The sequence below is a fragment of the Carex rostrata genome, chromosome 14, assembly GCF_964058835.1.
Source record: "Carex rostrata chromosome 14, lpCarRost1.2, whole genome shotgun sequence".
Lineage (NCBI taxonomy): Eukaryota > Viridiplantae > Streptophyta > Magnoliopsida > Poales > Cyperaceae > Carex > Carex rostrata.
This window is the reverse complement of record NC_135931.1, coordinates 3,701,148-3,716,985: the sequence shown is the minus strand read 5'-3', so window position 1 is coordinate 3,716,985 and position 15,838 is coordinate 3,701,148. Positions and strand designations below refer to the sequence as shown.

The 15,838-nt window shown below is 35.0% G+C and overlaps 2 protein-coding genes and 1 non-coding gene across 6 annotated transcripts; 2 read left to right on the top strand and 1 right to left on the bottom strand.

Moving 5' to 3' along the window:
• Positions 1-752: 752 nt before the first annotated feature.
• On the top strand, positions 753-6,706 carry LOC144565196 (adenosine/AMP deaminase family protein). 3 transcript variants are annotated; one of them, XM_078314877.1, is made up of 12 exons: positions 753-851; positions 1,016-1,143; positions 1,535-1,605; positions 2,162-2,253; positions 2,339-2,398; positions 3,291-3,494; positions 4,104-4,180; positions 4,266-4,335; positions 5,055-5,168; positions 5,493-5,559; positions 5,820-5,924; positions 6,443-6,706. In XM_078314877.1, exons 2-12 carry the CDS (start codon positions 1,019-1,021, stop codon positions 6,562-6,564), a joined length of 1,107 nt encoding a protein of 368 aa, XP_078171003.1. In that variant the 5' UTR covers positions 753-851; positions 1,016-1,018; the 3' UTR covers positions 6,565-6,706. The 3 variants fall into 3 exon arrangements, with proteins under 3 accessions (XP_078171003.1, XP_078171002.1, XP_078171001.1); XM_078314876.1 differs by having other exon boundaries at positions 756-835; positions 971-1,143; XM_078314875.1 differs by having other exon boundaries at positions 759-851; positions 971-1,143.
• Positions 6,707-7,724: 1,018 nt separating this feature from the next.
• Positions 7,725-7,798, bottom strand: TRNAV-CAC (transfer RNA valine (anticodon CAC)). Its single transcript has one exon. It is a non-coding gene; the product is annotated as a tRNA-Val (tRNA).
• Positions 7,799-9,651: 1,853 nt separating this feature from the next.
• On the top strand, positions 9,652-15,445 carry UBP24 (ubiquitin-specific protease 24). 2 transcript variants are annotated; one of them, XR_013514926.1, is made up of 7 exons: positions 9,652-9,930; positions 10,623-11,315; positions 12,243-12,430; positions 12,776-13,026; positions 13,906-14,080; positions 14,447-14,620; positions 15,019-15,445. XR_013514926.1 is itself a non-coding variant. In XM_078315465.1 (7 exons), exons 1-7 carry the CDS (start codon positions 9,916-9,918, stop codon positions 15,205-15,207), a joined length of 1,653 nt encoding a protein of 550 aa, XP_078171591.1. In that variant the 5' UTR covers positions 9,652-9,915; the 3' UTR covers positions 15,208-15,445. The 2 variants fall into 2 exon arrangements, 1 of the variants encoding a protein (XP_078171591.1); XM_078315465.1 differs by having other exon boundaries at positions 13,906-14,048.
• The last annotated feature ends 393 nt before the right edge of the window (positions 15,446-15,838 follow it).

Below are 15,838 nucleotides of genomic sequence, written 5' to 3'. Positions count from 1 at the left end.
AGTGTAGAATGAGATCGATTGACCTCCAATTTTTTTTTTTCAAAAACTAGTAATGAATTAGACTTTTGTTCTATAATTTATAATAAAATACTACAAGTACAAGAAATTGACCCCTATATTTTTTTTTGAAATTTTATACTATTAGTCGCCATTTTTTTTTAAAAAAAATTGTGTATAATTTGAAATATTTCTAACATTTTAAAATTTTTTAAATTAAAAAAAAAAACAAAAACTCACATGTAACATTTTTTATTTTATATTATCTCTTTTCACTCACCATTCTTATTAAAAAATATTTTTATCCCCTTTCAAAAAATTATTTAATCATTAAGTTCGAACCGTTGATATTCAAATCTATGACCATGACCGACTAAAAACAGCTTGTTTAAAATTTAACATATAATTCCAATTTACTGTCCACCTGTCGCCGTTGAATTCTATCAGCAACATGAGTTCGTATCCTCTGCATTAACTCAAAAAGGAATCTTTTGAGTTAATGTTTATGGACCGTCAGATTAGCTTTAAGATTCGTGTAGATTAAATACGCACTAATATTAAAGACCCCTACATTACAGGCCGGAGCCGGATGGGCTCCATTTACAATCAGACGGCCCAAATATATTAACTCAAAATTTTGAGTTAATGCAGACGATGTGGACTCGAGCAACATGGCCAAAACACGTCTCTTTTGATGTCTTGCCAAAAACGCTAAATATCTCCTGCTGCTCATTCCTTCCTTCCTCTCTCTCTCTCTCTCTCTCTCTCTCTCTCTCTCTCTGCTCTGCTCTGTCGCATCTCCTCTTCAGTCGCTGCGACAGAAAGTCAGTCAAGTCAGGTCAGGTCTCTTGGAGGTTTGTTTATTCAATTCTTTGCTGAGAAATTAGTTGAGCACCAAGTGGATTTAGATTTTAAGAATTCGCAAGTTTGACACCTCACTCACAGCCTCAATTTATTTTCTCCCAAACCGCAGTTGATGCAATTTTGGTAATTGCGTGATGTTCGAACCATTTTTGAGAGCATGATTGCCAGAGTTACAGAGACCATGGAATTTAGCAATACTGAGTTAAGGGAATGGTGCCGTGAACTTCCCAAAGTGGAGCTTCACACTCATCTCAATGGCTCTATCAGAGACTCTACACTCCTGTGAGTCCTCTCTCTCTCTCTCTCTCGTATGCGTGCGAAGGGTTGATTTTGTAATATCTTCCATGCAAAGGATATTCAATAGAATTTTAAAGGAAAATCAACTGTGATCGCAGTGCTATAACTGAAAATTTGAAATTGTAGATTTAATTCAAAACATTTAATTTTTACTTGTTCAATTTATCCACAATTTCTGGTTAGCACGAACTGTATGACCGGTATTGATGAACTGTTAAGAAATGTGAACCTATTCACAAGAAATTATAGTATCTCGAGTTGAATATATAGTGCAAATAGGAAGTTGAAGTCTTCTATTTATTTGAAGTTACCTGTGATTTTTTTAGCAAAGAGTTTTTTGCACAATTCTTATTTGTTCTGTCAATTTTATTTTCAGCGAACTTGTGAAAAATCATGGAGATAATGGAATTATTGTTTCTAAAGATGTTGAGCACATGATTTTAGAAAGTACGCCATGTCTGATATTCACCTACTCATCATAATCATCTTTTATCTTTAATTATCTTATCAAGTGCAATAATATTTTCTGGATTCATATAAGGAACAGCCATAGCAATCATGTTATTATTACCATGAATGAGGCTATGGTAATATGCATAGATATTGGTCCCTACTATGGATCAATATCTCCATTTCCAAAATCTAAACAGTTTATCTAAACCGTTTGACATGATCTCCACATTAAAATGCATTTGCAATTTGCAGACTAAAATTTTGAGAATTCTTTTACTACTTTTTCCAAATAGATAGAAAATCACTACTTCTGAACGGTTTAGAATCTTTAGACCAAATGATTTTCTACCTATTTAAAAAATAGTAAAAAAAATTCTAAAATATGTAAAATTTGATCTACGAGTACATCTTTAGAGGGAGATCATGTTGAACGATTCAAATCGATTGTTTGAACTTTGAAATAGAGATATTGATCCATAGTACGGACCAACATGCGCTATACATTGTACCATGGCCTCATTCTTATTACCATTTTCTTGTTTTGATATAGAGGGTACGTCCTTGAGAAAGTGCTTTGATCTTTTTGCTGTGTACCATGTGCTCACCACTGATCATGAAACGGTGAAAAGAATCACCAAGGAGGTATGCTCCGCAACTCCTCAAGTCTCATAACTAACTTCCATTGCGCTTTTTTAAGTTAACTGCCTTGATTTGATACTCTAAGCAGGTCGTTGAGGACTTTGCTGCTGATAATTGTATTTATCTAGAGCTCAGGACTACTCCTAAGGTACTATTAAATATTAATTTCTAATACCAATTATAGCTGGTACAATACTTTTTTAGAAGAGGCATGATATGTACCACCAAACTAAGCTGCACCAAGACCCTCAACAAGTCAAAGGTATAGTGGAGAAAAAAGGGCATAACAATGTGGGTCAAAAAGGTATATTATATCAACATTTGTACACTAACAGGATATAAAGAGGGGTTAGAATAAAAAAGATTTCAATAAACAGTTTACCATCTTTTATGTGGCATAAATCAGTTCTTCTAAACTTAACATCACACTTCACAAAGGTGATTGTTTTCCAGAACAATTCAGGTATCTGCTACTGCATGCCAATGTTTTATATTTTTTTGTCAATCTGATATCGAGTTATATATTCAATAACAAGGTTTTGGCGTCACATTGAGACAGCTTGATGGTTGCAACCTTATATGTCCTGATATGAGACATGACGCATGACTTGGAATTTAGTGGTTTGGCGATGGAAAATTTTGAGTGGAATTTGTGTAAATTGAGTTCAATTGTATTAAGGGTAAATCGGGATACTTTATCTTAAGCAACACGCACTTCTAAAATATGTAAGGGAAAAATTAATTGATAAAGAGATAAATTAGTTCTTGGATTCATTTCTATTCTTTTTTCTTACATCCACTAAAAGGGGTATTTACGAGAGCAAGCGAAGACATACGCTAAAAATTTGAACAATACTATTCGTTCTCCTAACTATCAGATAGTAATACAAATAAGTTTTCTGTTCTTGTACCATCATTCATCTTCAATTTATTCGCTAAATTTATTTGTTTAGGTCATTGCACAACCTCAGTCTTTCCTCTATTTCTCCATCACTATGGTATCAAGTATTAACCTGTTGGTAATTTTCTTGGTCATGTAGAATAATGAAGCTAAAGGGATGACAAAGCGATCATACATGCAAGCTGTAATTGATGGGTTAAAAGCAGTTGATATAGTAGATGTTGACTTATGGGGCTGTGGATTGAACAATGAGGAAAGTGGAGATACCAGGCGAAAGAAAATATTCGTGAGGCTTCTCTTGAGTATTAACCGCAGCGAAGCAACTTCATCGGCCATAGACACGGTATGTGCTGTTGCATTCAGTCTATGACAGTACATACCAGGTAAAACTTAACAGGTTGTTCTGACAAAATGGTATATCTTGTTGCATTCGGCTTATGCCAGTAAATGCCAGGTATTAAATTTAACGGATACTATTCTGACAGATGTGGTTCACGTTAGGTGGTTCTTCATTGTTTCAGTACTAAGATGACAAAGAAACTCACTTATTAAATATATGATTTCTCTTTAACCAAGCAGTGAGTACAGGACAAAATTTGTATGCAAGACTAAAATCTATATAATCACAAGTTCACAACTATAATTACTTTGCTTTATTTACCATCTTGTTGCTAACTGTAACAGCAGTGCTGGAAAATCATATGCCATAGTTCAAATTTCTTTTTGTTGGTTTGTTTCAATATTTTGTATTAACTTTAGTGTTGAGATGGTATTGCACAAATGCAATTGTTTCAATGAACTTTTTGGAAGGTGTGAGGGGTTTCTTTATGTGTTTGCAATGGTGTGGTGCGCGTGTGCACACGTGCCAGGGGGATTTGATTGGGATCCAGTTAATAAACCAAACAACATAAAGATTTTAAATTCTAACTGTTCCAGCGTCAAACTTTTGTAGGTTAATTTGGCAATGGAAATGAAGGACGTGGGGGTAGTTGGAATTGACTTGTCTGGTGACCCTACTGTTGGCCAGTGGTAAATGGAGAGACTTGTATGATTAGCCTAAAATGTTAGCTTATTATTATTACTTGAACAATATTTATTCTCTCTCCTTTTGAAGGGAGACAGTACTACCAGCACTAAAACTTGCCAGAGAACTGGGCCTTTCTGTTACTCTTCATTGCGGCGAGGTCAGTATACAAATTTTGTGATCATCTTTTTTTGTTTGATATTTCTTAAATTTTCTGTTTTTTGTTTATTTATCTCTTTTATTGATCTGTGCTTATACAGTGTTCTAGTATCAACTGCACGTTAAATTCATTCCCAGTCTCTTCAGGGCCTTTTTATATACAGCTATCTGAATCCCTTTGATTTTAATATACAATTTTTAAAATTTCTTTTTGCTACTATCTTGAGGTTTTACCTGTTTACAAATAAACCAACACTTCTCTCATTCGCAAGTACAATGTACTTTGGGATTTTTACAGATACTATCTTATCTCAAACAATACTTCAGTAAGAAAATGACTAAATTTCTCTTTATCTTTTCATTCACTGAATCATCTTAATCATATTGCATCTAAGCTAATAAGTAAGAACCAAAAGCTGAGTCCTCCTGGTTCGGTTTTATTTCCATACTTACGAGCGCAAAGGTTGTTTTATAGTGGTAACGTTATAAATTATTAATGAAAATAAAAGCATTTATGTCTCTTTGAGTTTACTTGGCGGTATTATAATAGAAATATGGGCAGTTGGGCACTGCTTGCAAAAGTTAGCACTACTGGGTTTTTCTTTTCCAGTACAGTGAAATATCGGATCTGGTTTTCTTAAAAGGATACAGCCATTGTTTTTAAAGTGTTTATTGAAAAATTTCACAGATTAGCATATCGCTAAAGTCTAGTGATAATAGGTACGTAATAGCAAGGAGATCCAAGCCATGCTCGACTTCAATCCTGAAAGGTTAGGCCATGTATGTCTCCTTGCAGATGAAGAATGGGATAGGCTTAAATCTCTAGTGATCCCGGTAAGCATCTCTTTTGGCTATCTTCCGAGCCACCCAAACAATTTTAAGTCAAGCGAAAAGTGACTAAATTGATTTGATTTTCTTAATATTAATTCGGGCAAATTCATTCATAAGTAGTTCGTATGAGCTGGGAATCCTAATCGAAGTCAATAGAGATACAACAAATTTCCATCTATTTAAATTTGACATTTGCATGCTACTATCAGCTATACAATGGATAATAAGTTCAATATTAAGGGTGCTTTCTGCAATAATGGTGAAATATTGGTATTCTTTGCATGAACCAATTTTTCTAGGCTCATAAATACTTTATGCTTTTTGTAGGTGGAAATATGCTTGACATCAAATATTATGACACAGACCATTCCTTCGATTGAGTTGCATCATTTTGGTTAGACCTATTCTTTACTATCTTTTAGTTTGTTCTCTTTATGAGATGAATTTTCATCTAATTATTTCCAGTCATCAAGTGACAAACTGACAATTCATATTCCTCAAAAAGTCAACTCCAACAACTATCAAGAATGCCCCTCAATAAAAATACCCCTTTGTTAAAGTTCCGCTAAAATTAGACAGGACATTGTTCTTTGAGCTTGAAAATAAAGGTGAACTATCTAACACTTCAATTTTCTTACTTCTAATTCACTACAGCTGACCTTTACAAATCAGAACATCCAATGTCTTTATGCACTGATGATACTGGTCTTTTCTCTACAACCCTGTCAAATGAGTACTACAAAGCTGCATTGTCATTTGGTAGGTTTTTACTTCTTGACAGACATATCAGTTTTACAATAAGGTGTTGGTGGTAACAGTCCGATACCTGCTGTAAACTTTTTTTCTTGATGATATGGAATTATGGATAAGGCTCAATGTCCTTGCAGAATTTCTTTGCCAATGGAAATCTGAACCTTGTGGTCCCGTCCTGCAAGGGGTGGAACTAGAAAATTTTTATTGGGAGGGGTCTGAAACGTAAAATGCACAATATGTGAAAGTGGGATTTGAATCCAAGTCTCCACAACTAAGCTACAAGTACACATTTAGCATTTTATGAGGGCTGAACCATTTAAAAACTTAAAAAAGATAAAATTCAATTAAATATCAATATACGTAATTAAAAAAATAATAGGAGTGCTATTGGCTTTTTTTGGTTGGAGTATAATTACTTGGGGTTTTTGACTCAATTTTGCTGGGGTTTTTAGAAATTCCTGAGCAGCACTCCATGTAAGAAGTTCAAACTTTGTGGTAACATTTTGAATTTTGTATGAAATTAGGTCTGGGCAAGGAAGAAATGTTTAAACTGGCTCAAGAGGCGGTTAACTTTGTGTTTGCAGATGAAAGTGTGAAGCAGCATCTGACGCAGAAATTTGAGGAAGCAAAGGGACAAATGTTATAGTTAGATTAAATACACTAGCCTAGTTATTGATTATAGATAGTTAATTTACATGTATCCTTAAAAAAAACTATGGTCAATTGATTTGACCGAAACACCATTATCATTTATAAGCAATTTAAATGGCCGATTTGATGGGGTCAAATTTCCCGCTGATTGTAGAATTGATATGTTTAAGGAGCAATGTATTTATTTTCCAATTTATAATTTTTCCATATTTTGTGTAAAAATAATTAAAAATAATCGTAATGTATATAAAAAAAATAAGTATAGTATTTAATCTGGCGGAGCATTTTATAGTGACATTCTGATTTTCAGCAAACTAATTTAATATAAAAAAAAATTTAATGGCACTTAAAATTTACCAAAATTAATTATCGGAAGTGTAGCGACAGAAAAGCTGCATGGAACAAACTCTTGGAAGATTAATAATATGGTGGAAGAACCTGGCGTTGCCATTATTCTTTTTAGTGTACTGTCCACTAATGTATAATTCGCATCCTCTGATATCTCATATTTTGCGTGACTTTTTGGAAAATATCGACCGTTCAGAAACGCTCTGCACGAATCTCAAAACTCAACCCCCTGCCTATCTCCGAATCTCGAAACGCTCTGTGCGAATCTCGAAACTCAAATAAGCCCCCGTGCGCTATCTCTGAAAAGGCACCGGACGCGTCGGTCACGCAAATTAAAGAGTATGGCTAATATAACATTAGTGTCATTTCAGTCTATATAACATCAACTCCAAAACCTATCAAATCGAGTTCAAATGGTGAATCCAAACCGTTCAAATCAATTTACTTTATGAGTGATGTATTTACATGCAAACTTTTTATATTTTGAAGTTATTTTAGTATCAAATCAAGCGGCAAAAAAATTGAAAAATAAATATATTAAAATTAACTTAAAAACTCAAACATTTAACCGCTTGACTTGATATAAAATAATGAAGTAGATCAGTTTGAATTCACTATTTGAAATTAATTTGATAGATTTTAGAATTAGTGTTATATAGACTAAAATAACAGTCTGATGTTATAGAGCCCATACTCCAAATTAAATATGAGATATCTCAGAGGATAACAGTCTGATGTTATAGAGCCCATACTCCAAATTAAATATGAGATATCTCAGAGGATGCGCACTCAGAATATAAAAAAAATTGTCTAAGCCCGGGTTCGAACCGGGGACCTTTCGCGTGTGAGGCGAACGTGATAACCAACTACACCACCCAGACTTTGTTGAAGTAGCTGTTTTCTTTCTGTAAATGAATGAAATTATAATCTTTTTTTATTTTTTATTTTTTTATTTTTTTATTTTTATTTATTTATCATGTGCGATTGCTTTTGAAAACACAGACATAGAAACAAATATCGTTACAAAATAACAAAATTCCACCTATTTTATTTATTCATTATAAATTTTCATGCATATTATTTTATGGACCGCATACGAAAAACTTGCGAATCGTGTATTCAGAGTATCTATTTTTATCCATTTCGATATTCAGTATTGCAGGACGATATATTTATTTTTTCAAGATTTAAACGATGCATTACAAATATATCACCAAACTAATGTAGATTACCTCAATTTAGAAATTCAAATCTTGACGGGCACACGTATTTGTCCGAGAAATATGGTATTTGATCGCGAGAGGTTAGTATATACACATATATGTATATTTAATTTGCTTGTCGTGCAAAATAAAATAGTACAAAAAAGTTTAGAGTACTGGTATGCATTTTATTTTATATATATGAATTAAAACTACACCATAAATGAATAAACAAATTTCATTAAATATCTTTAATCCCTCATTCGATTCATTTTATTCGTCAGATCGATTGTCAATGATCCTGATCAAATTAGGTCGTGTTAGAAATTAAGACACAAGTTTATACTAATTTATGTTTTTCCATGTTACTCTGTGCATAGGATTCTCAATAGTCAATACTGATGTGCTGTCCCTTGATAAGTCACGGTGTGACTTAGATCACGTGTCGTGTCATGACCAAATTAAATTTGAAATGATAATCACGACATGTTAGTTATGTTGTGATTATACGTGATGTCCAAATGTAACTGATCATGTTAGTTACGTTTGATCACATTTAACAATATATTTCATAATTTAAGTCAATTTACTGATGATTCATCATTCAATTAAGATATAACTGTCACAATAACACGCGACTTATGCGACCATGCATCATGCTGTGATCGGATCTTTCATGTGACATGTGTGTTATGTCACATTTTTAAAAGATAATCACATCACACAAATGATCACGACATGAGATACATGAATTACGGTACGTAACCAATACACAAATCGTATGTACAACTATAAGAAGAGAAAATTGCCAAAAACAAATATTTTTAATTTTATGTATTATGTATATATATATTTTCTAATTTTTAATGCAATCTCACGGGCGGATAGCCGGATAGGCCCTGGTTTTGCTTAGCGGGCAAGTAAAACTTTACCCTACGATATCTCCCAACCCGAATTCATTTCACTCAAGTACTTTACCCTTTCAATTTGAATCAGATCCGCTCATTATCCACTGACACGATCTCAAAGTGCTCCTGCATTGCAGTTCCGGAACGGAAAACGGATTGATCCGATTCTGATCGGACGGTCATGATTTAAAATCAACCGATGAGGTAATGCAGAGGATCAGGACTGCTTCCAAGTTCCGACGAATTCGCATGCTCTGAGATATCTTATATTTTGCGTGACTTTCTGGGAAATCTCAACCGTTGAAATACGTTCTGCACGAATCTCGAAGCTCTAATAATACTGGGCCGCGCGCTATCCCCGAATAGGCACCGGACACGTCGGTCACGCAAAATAAGAGATATCTCAGAGGATACGCACTCAGTTCCAACCCTCCCCGGACCCAATCAATCCCGAATGCGTACTCTGAGATATCTCAACTTTTGTTTGACCGACGTGCACGGTGCCTATATGCTTTAGATTCGTGCAGGACGTATCTTAACGGTTGTGATTTTCCGGAAAAACACTCAAAAGTTTGAGGCATCTCAGAGGATGCGAATTCATCAATCCCCGTGCGCACGTTTCTAAAGCCCATTGGGCCAACTCGAAGATCATAAATCAAGCGCCGCCTCTCTTCTCTTTTTCTTTCCTCGCGGCTTGCGCAAACCCCTCGTCGCAGTTCTTCGTTTTTCCTCATCCCTGCTCTCTACTGGAGAAGAAAGAGAGGGAAAATCGAGAAAGAAGCAAGACGAGATTGTTTTTAGTTCATTTCATGTCTTCTCCTTGCCCGCTCCTTTATCTTCTGGGCCCAATTTCGCTTTAACGTTGACTCCGCTTCACGGTTGGGCAGGATGAGTGATAATAAGGTAATATAGAAGGGTTTATAATTTTCTTAGCCCTTTACGCTTCATCTCTTCAGAACTTGTATAATTTATGTGCCTTTATCTATATTTTCGCTGAAATTGAGAAGATTGATGATATTTGCTGTCGATTGGTGGTTTTAGGAGGCGGTAAACTTGTTTTATGCTAGGTTTATTCTTCTTAATTGTTATCAGGTGTACCACTTGAAGATTTGCATTGGCAAGTGATCTCTGAGGATCTCTGAATTTTTTCTTTATATGGTGTTTGTTGTTGTCAAACTCTCTTGCAGATAGCAATGTTTTTGTTTTCCTGAATTTTGTACTAATAGTCTTTGGATTATTACTTCTAGAAGAAACAAGGTCTTTTGAAACCCTTGAGGTTTTTAAGTTTTCTAATAACTGCAACTGCTTTAGGGTTTTGATATATACAAAATGTTGGTTTCCTATAGTAGGCATTGTATTTCTCATCCTAACGTTGTAATCTGTGTAAAAGAGATTCCAGGAGTTGTTGCATATTTTCAGAGGGCCCATTAACAAATGTAATTTGACAAATCCTTCCTAAAGGCAACTGTGCTGTCATCAAATTGCAGGAATGTAACCTATATTGTTGCTTACAGTTTTGATATAATACTTGGTATATGCTTTGGGTTTTAACAATATGAAGTGCCTTCTGACAATTATTCTTTCTATTTCTGTAGGTGGTGCTTTTTGGTGATTTCACTGAGGCTGAAACCAAAATTTTTCAAGGGCAACCAAGCAGTACACCTGTTGCTCCTACAAAGAATGAAGGCTTCAGATTTGGCTCTCTGGACTTCCCTTCAATAGGCTTACTGGAGAGCCCCTTTGTAAACAAGCAATCTATTTCACCTGTCCAATCAGGTGGTAATGAAAACAATACTATCAAGACGGAGATGCTATTTAGTAATAACTTATCACCTGATACTATTGTCCATGCAAATGGGACCTCCAAAAGCTCCATATCGTCAGCTAATGGTTCCTCTAGTAAGTTAGAGAAATCAGTGAAGAAAAATGAAGTTAAAGAGGTTTTACCAAAGGTGCAAACCAATGGGGTTCAAAGTGTGAATGGTGGTGCCCCCTTTTATATATCGAAACTTGTTGTGACCCCAAAAAATGAGAAGAAGGAATCAAAGGATCTATCGACTAAAAGGCAGGAGAATGGGGTCAAAGTTCAAAGTGCGGCCATTAATTATGATCCTACTGTTGATGTGGTGCTGAAAAATGAGAAGAAACCTCATTCAACTACTCTAGTACCACGTGGCTTGGTAAATACTGGGAATACATGCTTCTTAAATGCTTCTTTGCAAGCGTTACTCTCTTGTTCACCCTTCGTGGAGTTCTTGCAAGGCTTGCGTGATCGTGCTTTACCAAAGGTCTGTACCTGGTACCTACTAAATTCAATTTTTTTTTGTACTTACAGTTGATTGTCTGGCTTTGTCTGGTTTTGAGTTGAACTATTGAGGATTACTTGTCAATTCCAGTTGACAATTGCATGCTGGAATCTGAATTCATGTAAGGTTGAGGTTTTGTTATTAATATGCCAAATCAAATCTTGATTTGATTGAATTTATTCTAAGTCTATTGAGGTTAGAAAGCAATGGATTTGAGCTACATCTGATGCTGATTTGTTATAAAAAATAAACTGGTATTTAAATTTCTTAAAGGAGGTCATCTTTTTTTTTATCTGTTTGGATTTCAATTTGTTTGTTAAAATATGGATTTTATTTGTAGTTTCTAGGCCGCTTCATTTGCCCAAGTTTATTAAATATCCAACAAGATCTGTATTCAACAAGTGATGATCTATTAAGGAACTTCCATTATTTCTCTTTTAGGAATTCCCCTGAGGCCCTCTTTATTTATCTCTTTCTCATGCTAAAATCAAAACCTGATCCTCTGAATTGCTGTTTGCATCAGTTGTTATAAGCTTTGAACATTAAATTGCAGCTCAGTTTGGTACTTGAGATATGATATGGTGTTCCTTATATTCAGTCCTCTCATTTCTTTTAGTGATAACATTTTGTTCTCACTTGTCATTGTGCCTTATGAGCAGCACAAGAAATGGCCTCCCTAGAGCAATCCCAAAACTAAAAACTATATAAAAAGTGTATGCTGCATATCCAGAGGAGAATTGATTTACTGTATCAGAAACATGTACACGACGATACATGTGCCTGTAATCAAGAAGAATACTGCATGGGCAGTATGCTCATTTCTCGGGCTTTCTTATTGGCAGTCTAAGTCAATTTATTTTTGTTGCTTATCTCTAGTAGATAATATTTTAATTGAAAGTTGTTGTCCAGGTTGCTTATCCCACATTGGGTGCATTTGTTGATTTCATCTCCAACTTTGACATGCCTGAAGACTCTAGCACCAAGTTAAACGGCAAAGGAGGAATCGAGTGTGCAAAATCTCTGTGCCCAGTCATGTTTGATCCAGTTTTGCGAAGCTTCAATCCCAACCTGCCTACTGGGGTCTCTGCTCACCCAAGGTTTGAAGTTTGTTATAATAATAGGATTGGTATGCCAGATATCTGCATGCCACATGATTGGTTAGACAGTAGAAGTGTACCTCACTGTTAAATTTTATGAAGTGCCACATGATTGAATATACAAATTGAACAGATTTCTGAATTATTTGCAAATTTTACGAATTGTTCCCATTTTTTTGCAAATTATTTGCATAATTTGTTTTCTTTCTTATAATTCCAAAAAATTGATATATTTTTGTGTATTTAATTAAAATGGACTAATCCCTTTGGTTTTTCTTGACATTTAAAACCTTGTTTCTTTTTACCAGTTATAATGCTGTAATTGGTTTTCATCTAATCTTTTAGACAAGAAGATGCTCAGGAGTTTTTGAGCTTCCTCATGGACCAAATGCACAATGAGCTGTTGAAGCTGAACTCTGGCTCTCCAAATTCAAAAGAAGGGAAGCTGTCTCTTCTCTCTTTATCAGAAGATGATGAAGGCTGGGAAACAGTGGGGCCAAAGAACAAGTCGGCAGTTACAAGAACTCAGATCTTTGTCCCTTCTGAGCTGAGTGCAATCTTTGGCGGTCAACTAAGAAGTGTTGTAAAGGCTGCTGGTATGTTTTGATGTCATTTTCGTTTGCAGATTTATTTATGTTGCCTTATCATGAATGTTTGAATATTATAATTGTGCCTGCAAAAAAATGATCATCAGGATCTTGTAATATCGACTTGTTCTGCTCCACTGTTTCCCAGCCTTCATCATCTTCTGATATATGAAAATAAGGGCCTTTACGGTAAGAAAGTGAAATTTGTTCAATTAGAATAATCTTAATAATCTTCAAGAAATGCAGGAAAGGTCAAAATGATCATCAGGATCTTGTAATATTGTTGCAGTAGAACAGCTCAATTAGTCATTGTAGTCCCTATTATATTATGTATTTTTATTGTTACATCAAAACATATGTTGAGTAATCTTGCTAAGGTTGATCTTTGGTAAAATAAAATGATTTAGTAATTGAAAAATGACATTAGTCGGGAATGCACATTGAATGCTGAGAACACATTGAAATTTTGGGTAGTAAGTCCATATTCATAGTCCAAAAAGCCACTGTCCTTGTATGATACGAAATGAAACAGAAGGTACGGTACCAGTAGCATGGTGATTGCATTAGGCCGATTCAATGCTAGATGCATAGGTAAATATACTGATTTGAGCATTGTTAGTTGCCAACAATACCAGTTGCTGATGCAACATCCTCCTTGGCTGCATTTTCTATATCTTTGATGACCCGAGTTATATAAAAAAGAACAAAGTGGACCAATCCTTGAGAGACTAATAATCTGCAGTCTTACAATTTCGGAAAAATGAATAGCGCCATAGGTACTGTCTTGATAGCTGAATTAGGGTAGCACATATCTGATTAGACTTTTAGGATCTAATTACAACTTGTAATCAGGCTGCTAACAAGTTTTAATGTTGCATGTTGGTGCAGGGAACAAAGCATCGGCAACTGTACAGCCTTTCCTGTTGCTGCATCTTGACATCTTCCCTGATGCTGTTCACACAATCGAAGATGCTTTGCGTTTTTTCTCCGCTCCAGAAACCCTAGAAGGATACAGAACAGCTTCTGGCAAGGTAGTTTTGTGCTTTCATAGGCTGAAATTCAGGTGCTATACTGTTTGTTTGAACTACTTGCATGCTATTGAACTGATCAACTCTATCTAGGCAAATGCAGCCTCAGTGACATCACAATGAATTGCATAGCCCTCAATTAAACCCTAGCCTCTTTTTTTTTAACTATTGTTTTCATAAGAATCCTCTTAATTCTGCTAGGACCTGAATAGTATAATATAGGCTCAATCACTCTGATTTGCAATTGAATACCTGCACTAGCTATGGTTGGAAGTACTGCTGGTAAGTTATAATGTTAATAAAGCTAAGAATTTGTAAACAATAACGTGGTTTCTTTGCACTGAATTTCACAATGTTTTGTCGCTGAATAGTTATTTAATGAGATCAATTTTATTTTATAGGCGGGTGTGGTGGCTGCTCGCAAAGCTGTGAATATACAAACACTTCCTGCCATAATGATTTTACACCTAATGAGGTTTAGTTATGGTGGTCATGGGAGCAATAAGCTTCACAAACCAGTGCAGTACCCTCTTGAGCTGGTTCTTGGCCGTGACCTGGTGATCTCCCCATCAGAGGTGAATCTTTTTAACTCCTTTTCTTTTTCCTGTCTTGCTGCTTACTAGTTGTGATGATTAGAAGTCAAGGATGGCTTGAAGCTAACTACAAGCATTAGTTTTGTTTGTTTAATAGTTCAATTGGGTACTATTTTCTTGTCAAGAAAAAGTCCGGCACTGTCTTGAAATGTATCTTTGTTGAATTGCTTTTGTTCTTACTTTGTTATGTCGCGGATACTTATATTAGTTATATAAAAATAATGAGCTGTATATCAAACTATGCTCTTAGGATCTTTGTTTTATCATAATTTGCGCTATTCAGATACACTTGCAACTAGCAAGCCTTATCTGACAAGACATCTCTGAGTAAGTATTGTCTAATGTTTTTGCATGCTCTGACACATTCTCGTGTCATGCAGAGGAGAAGATACGAGCTTGTGGCAACCGTCACACATCATGGTAGGGATCCATCAAAGGGACACTATACAGCTGATACCAGGTATTCAAATGGTCAATGGCTAAGGTATGACGATGCATCTGTCACAGTTATCAACACAAAAGACGTCTTGCACGAACAAGCTTATATCTTATTCTACAAGCAAGTATAGGCTGGATTCTGCTGTGCTACTACTCCATAGTTATCGAGTGATTGACATGGCAGTTTAGGTTGGGTAGTAAAAGGGTGTCAGAAACATGAAGAAAAGTGCTGGTGATGGTAAATTGAGGATTAGGATTTTGCATGATTGAGGCCTTGTAAATTTTCTGTGCTTTTGTTCTGGCAAAGAATGATGCTGGCTCTGTCACACTTATTTTATTTTAGGTTGATAGTCAACTTTTCCTCTTTTATCTTCGGTTCTTTTAATCCCGGTTTCATGTTTATGTTTTCTTAGATTTAAATTACATCAGTGGTCCTAATATTTTCATTTTTATTCATTTATTTTTATAAATCAGCAAGAATTTAATATTACCACAAGGGCCGAAAATACTCGTTGCCTGGGTCATTTGTTTGGTTATTTTGTGATAATAACTTATGCTGTGTTGTATAATGGTGTGTGGTACGTTTGAGTTGAAATGATTTTTGGAAAATATTTCACTTAGCCTACAAATCTTGATGAAAATTTCACAAATCTGTTCTTAGAAAAAATAAATTCTTCATAAAACCTTGAAATGGCTGTTTAACTGAGAAATAAATTCAATTTTATTTTATAAAAAGTTTCATATTACTCTTTTAACCTGTAG

Bases quoted from the DNA above. Each gene is read 5' to 3' on its own strand.
- LOC144565196 (XM_078314877.1), top strand. From the start codon at position 1,019: ATGATTGCCAGAGTTACAGAGACCATGGAATTTAGCAATACTGAGTTA. The intron at 1,606-2,161 runs GTACGCCATGTC...GTTTTGATATAG, and splicing joins TGAGCACATGATTTTAGAAA to AGGGTACGTCCTTGAGAAAG. The intron at 5,169-5,492 runs GTAAGCATCTCT...TGCTTTTTGTAG, and splicing joins TTAAATCTCTAGTGATCCCG to GTGGAAATATGCTTGACATC.
- UBP24 (XM_078315465.1), top strand. The intron at 13,027-13,905 runs GTATGTTTTGAT...ATGTTGGTGCAG, and splicing joins AAGTGTTGTAAAGGCTGCTG to GGAACAAAGCATCGGCAACT. The intron at 14,049-14,446 runs GTAGTTTTGTGC...TTTATTTTATAG, and splicing joins ACAGAACAGCTTCTGGCAAG to GCGGGTGTGGTGGCTGCTCG.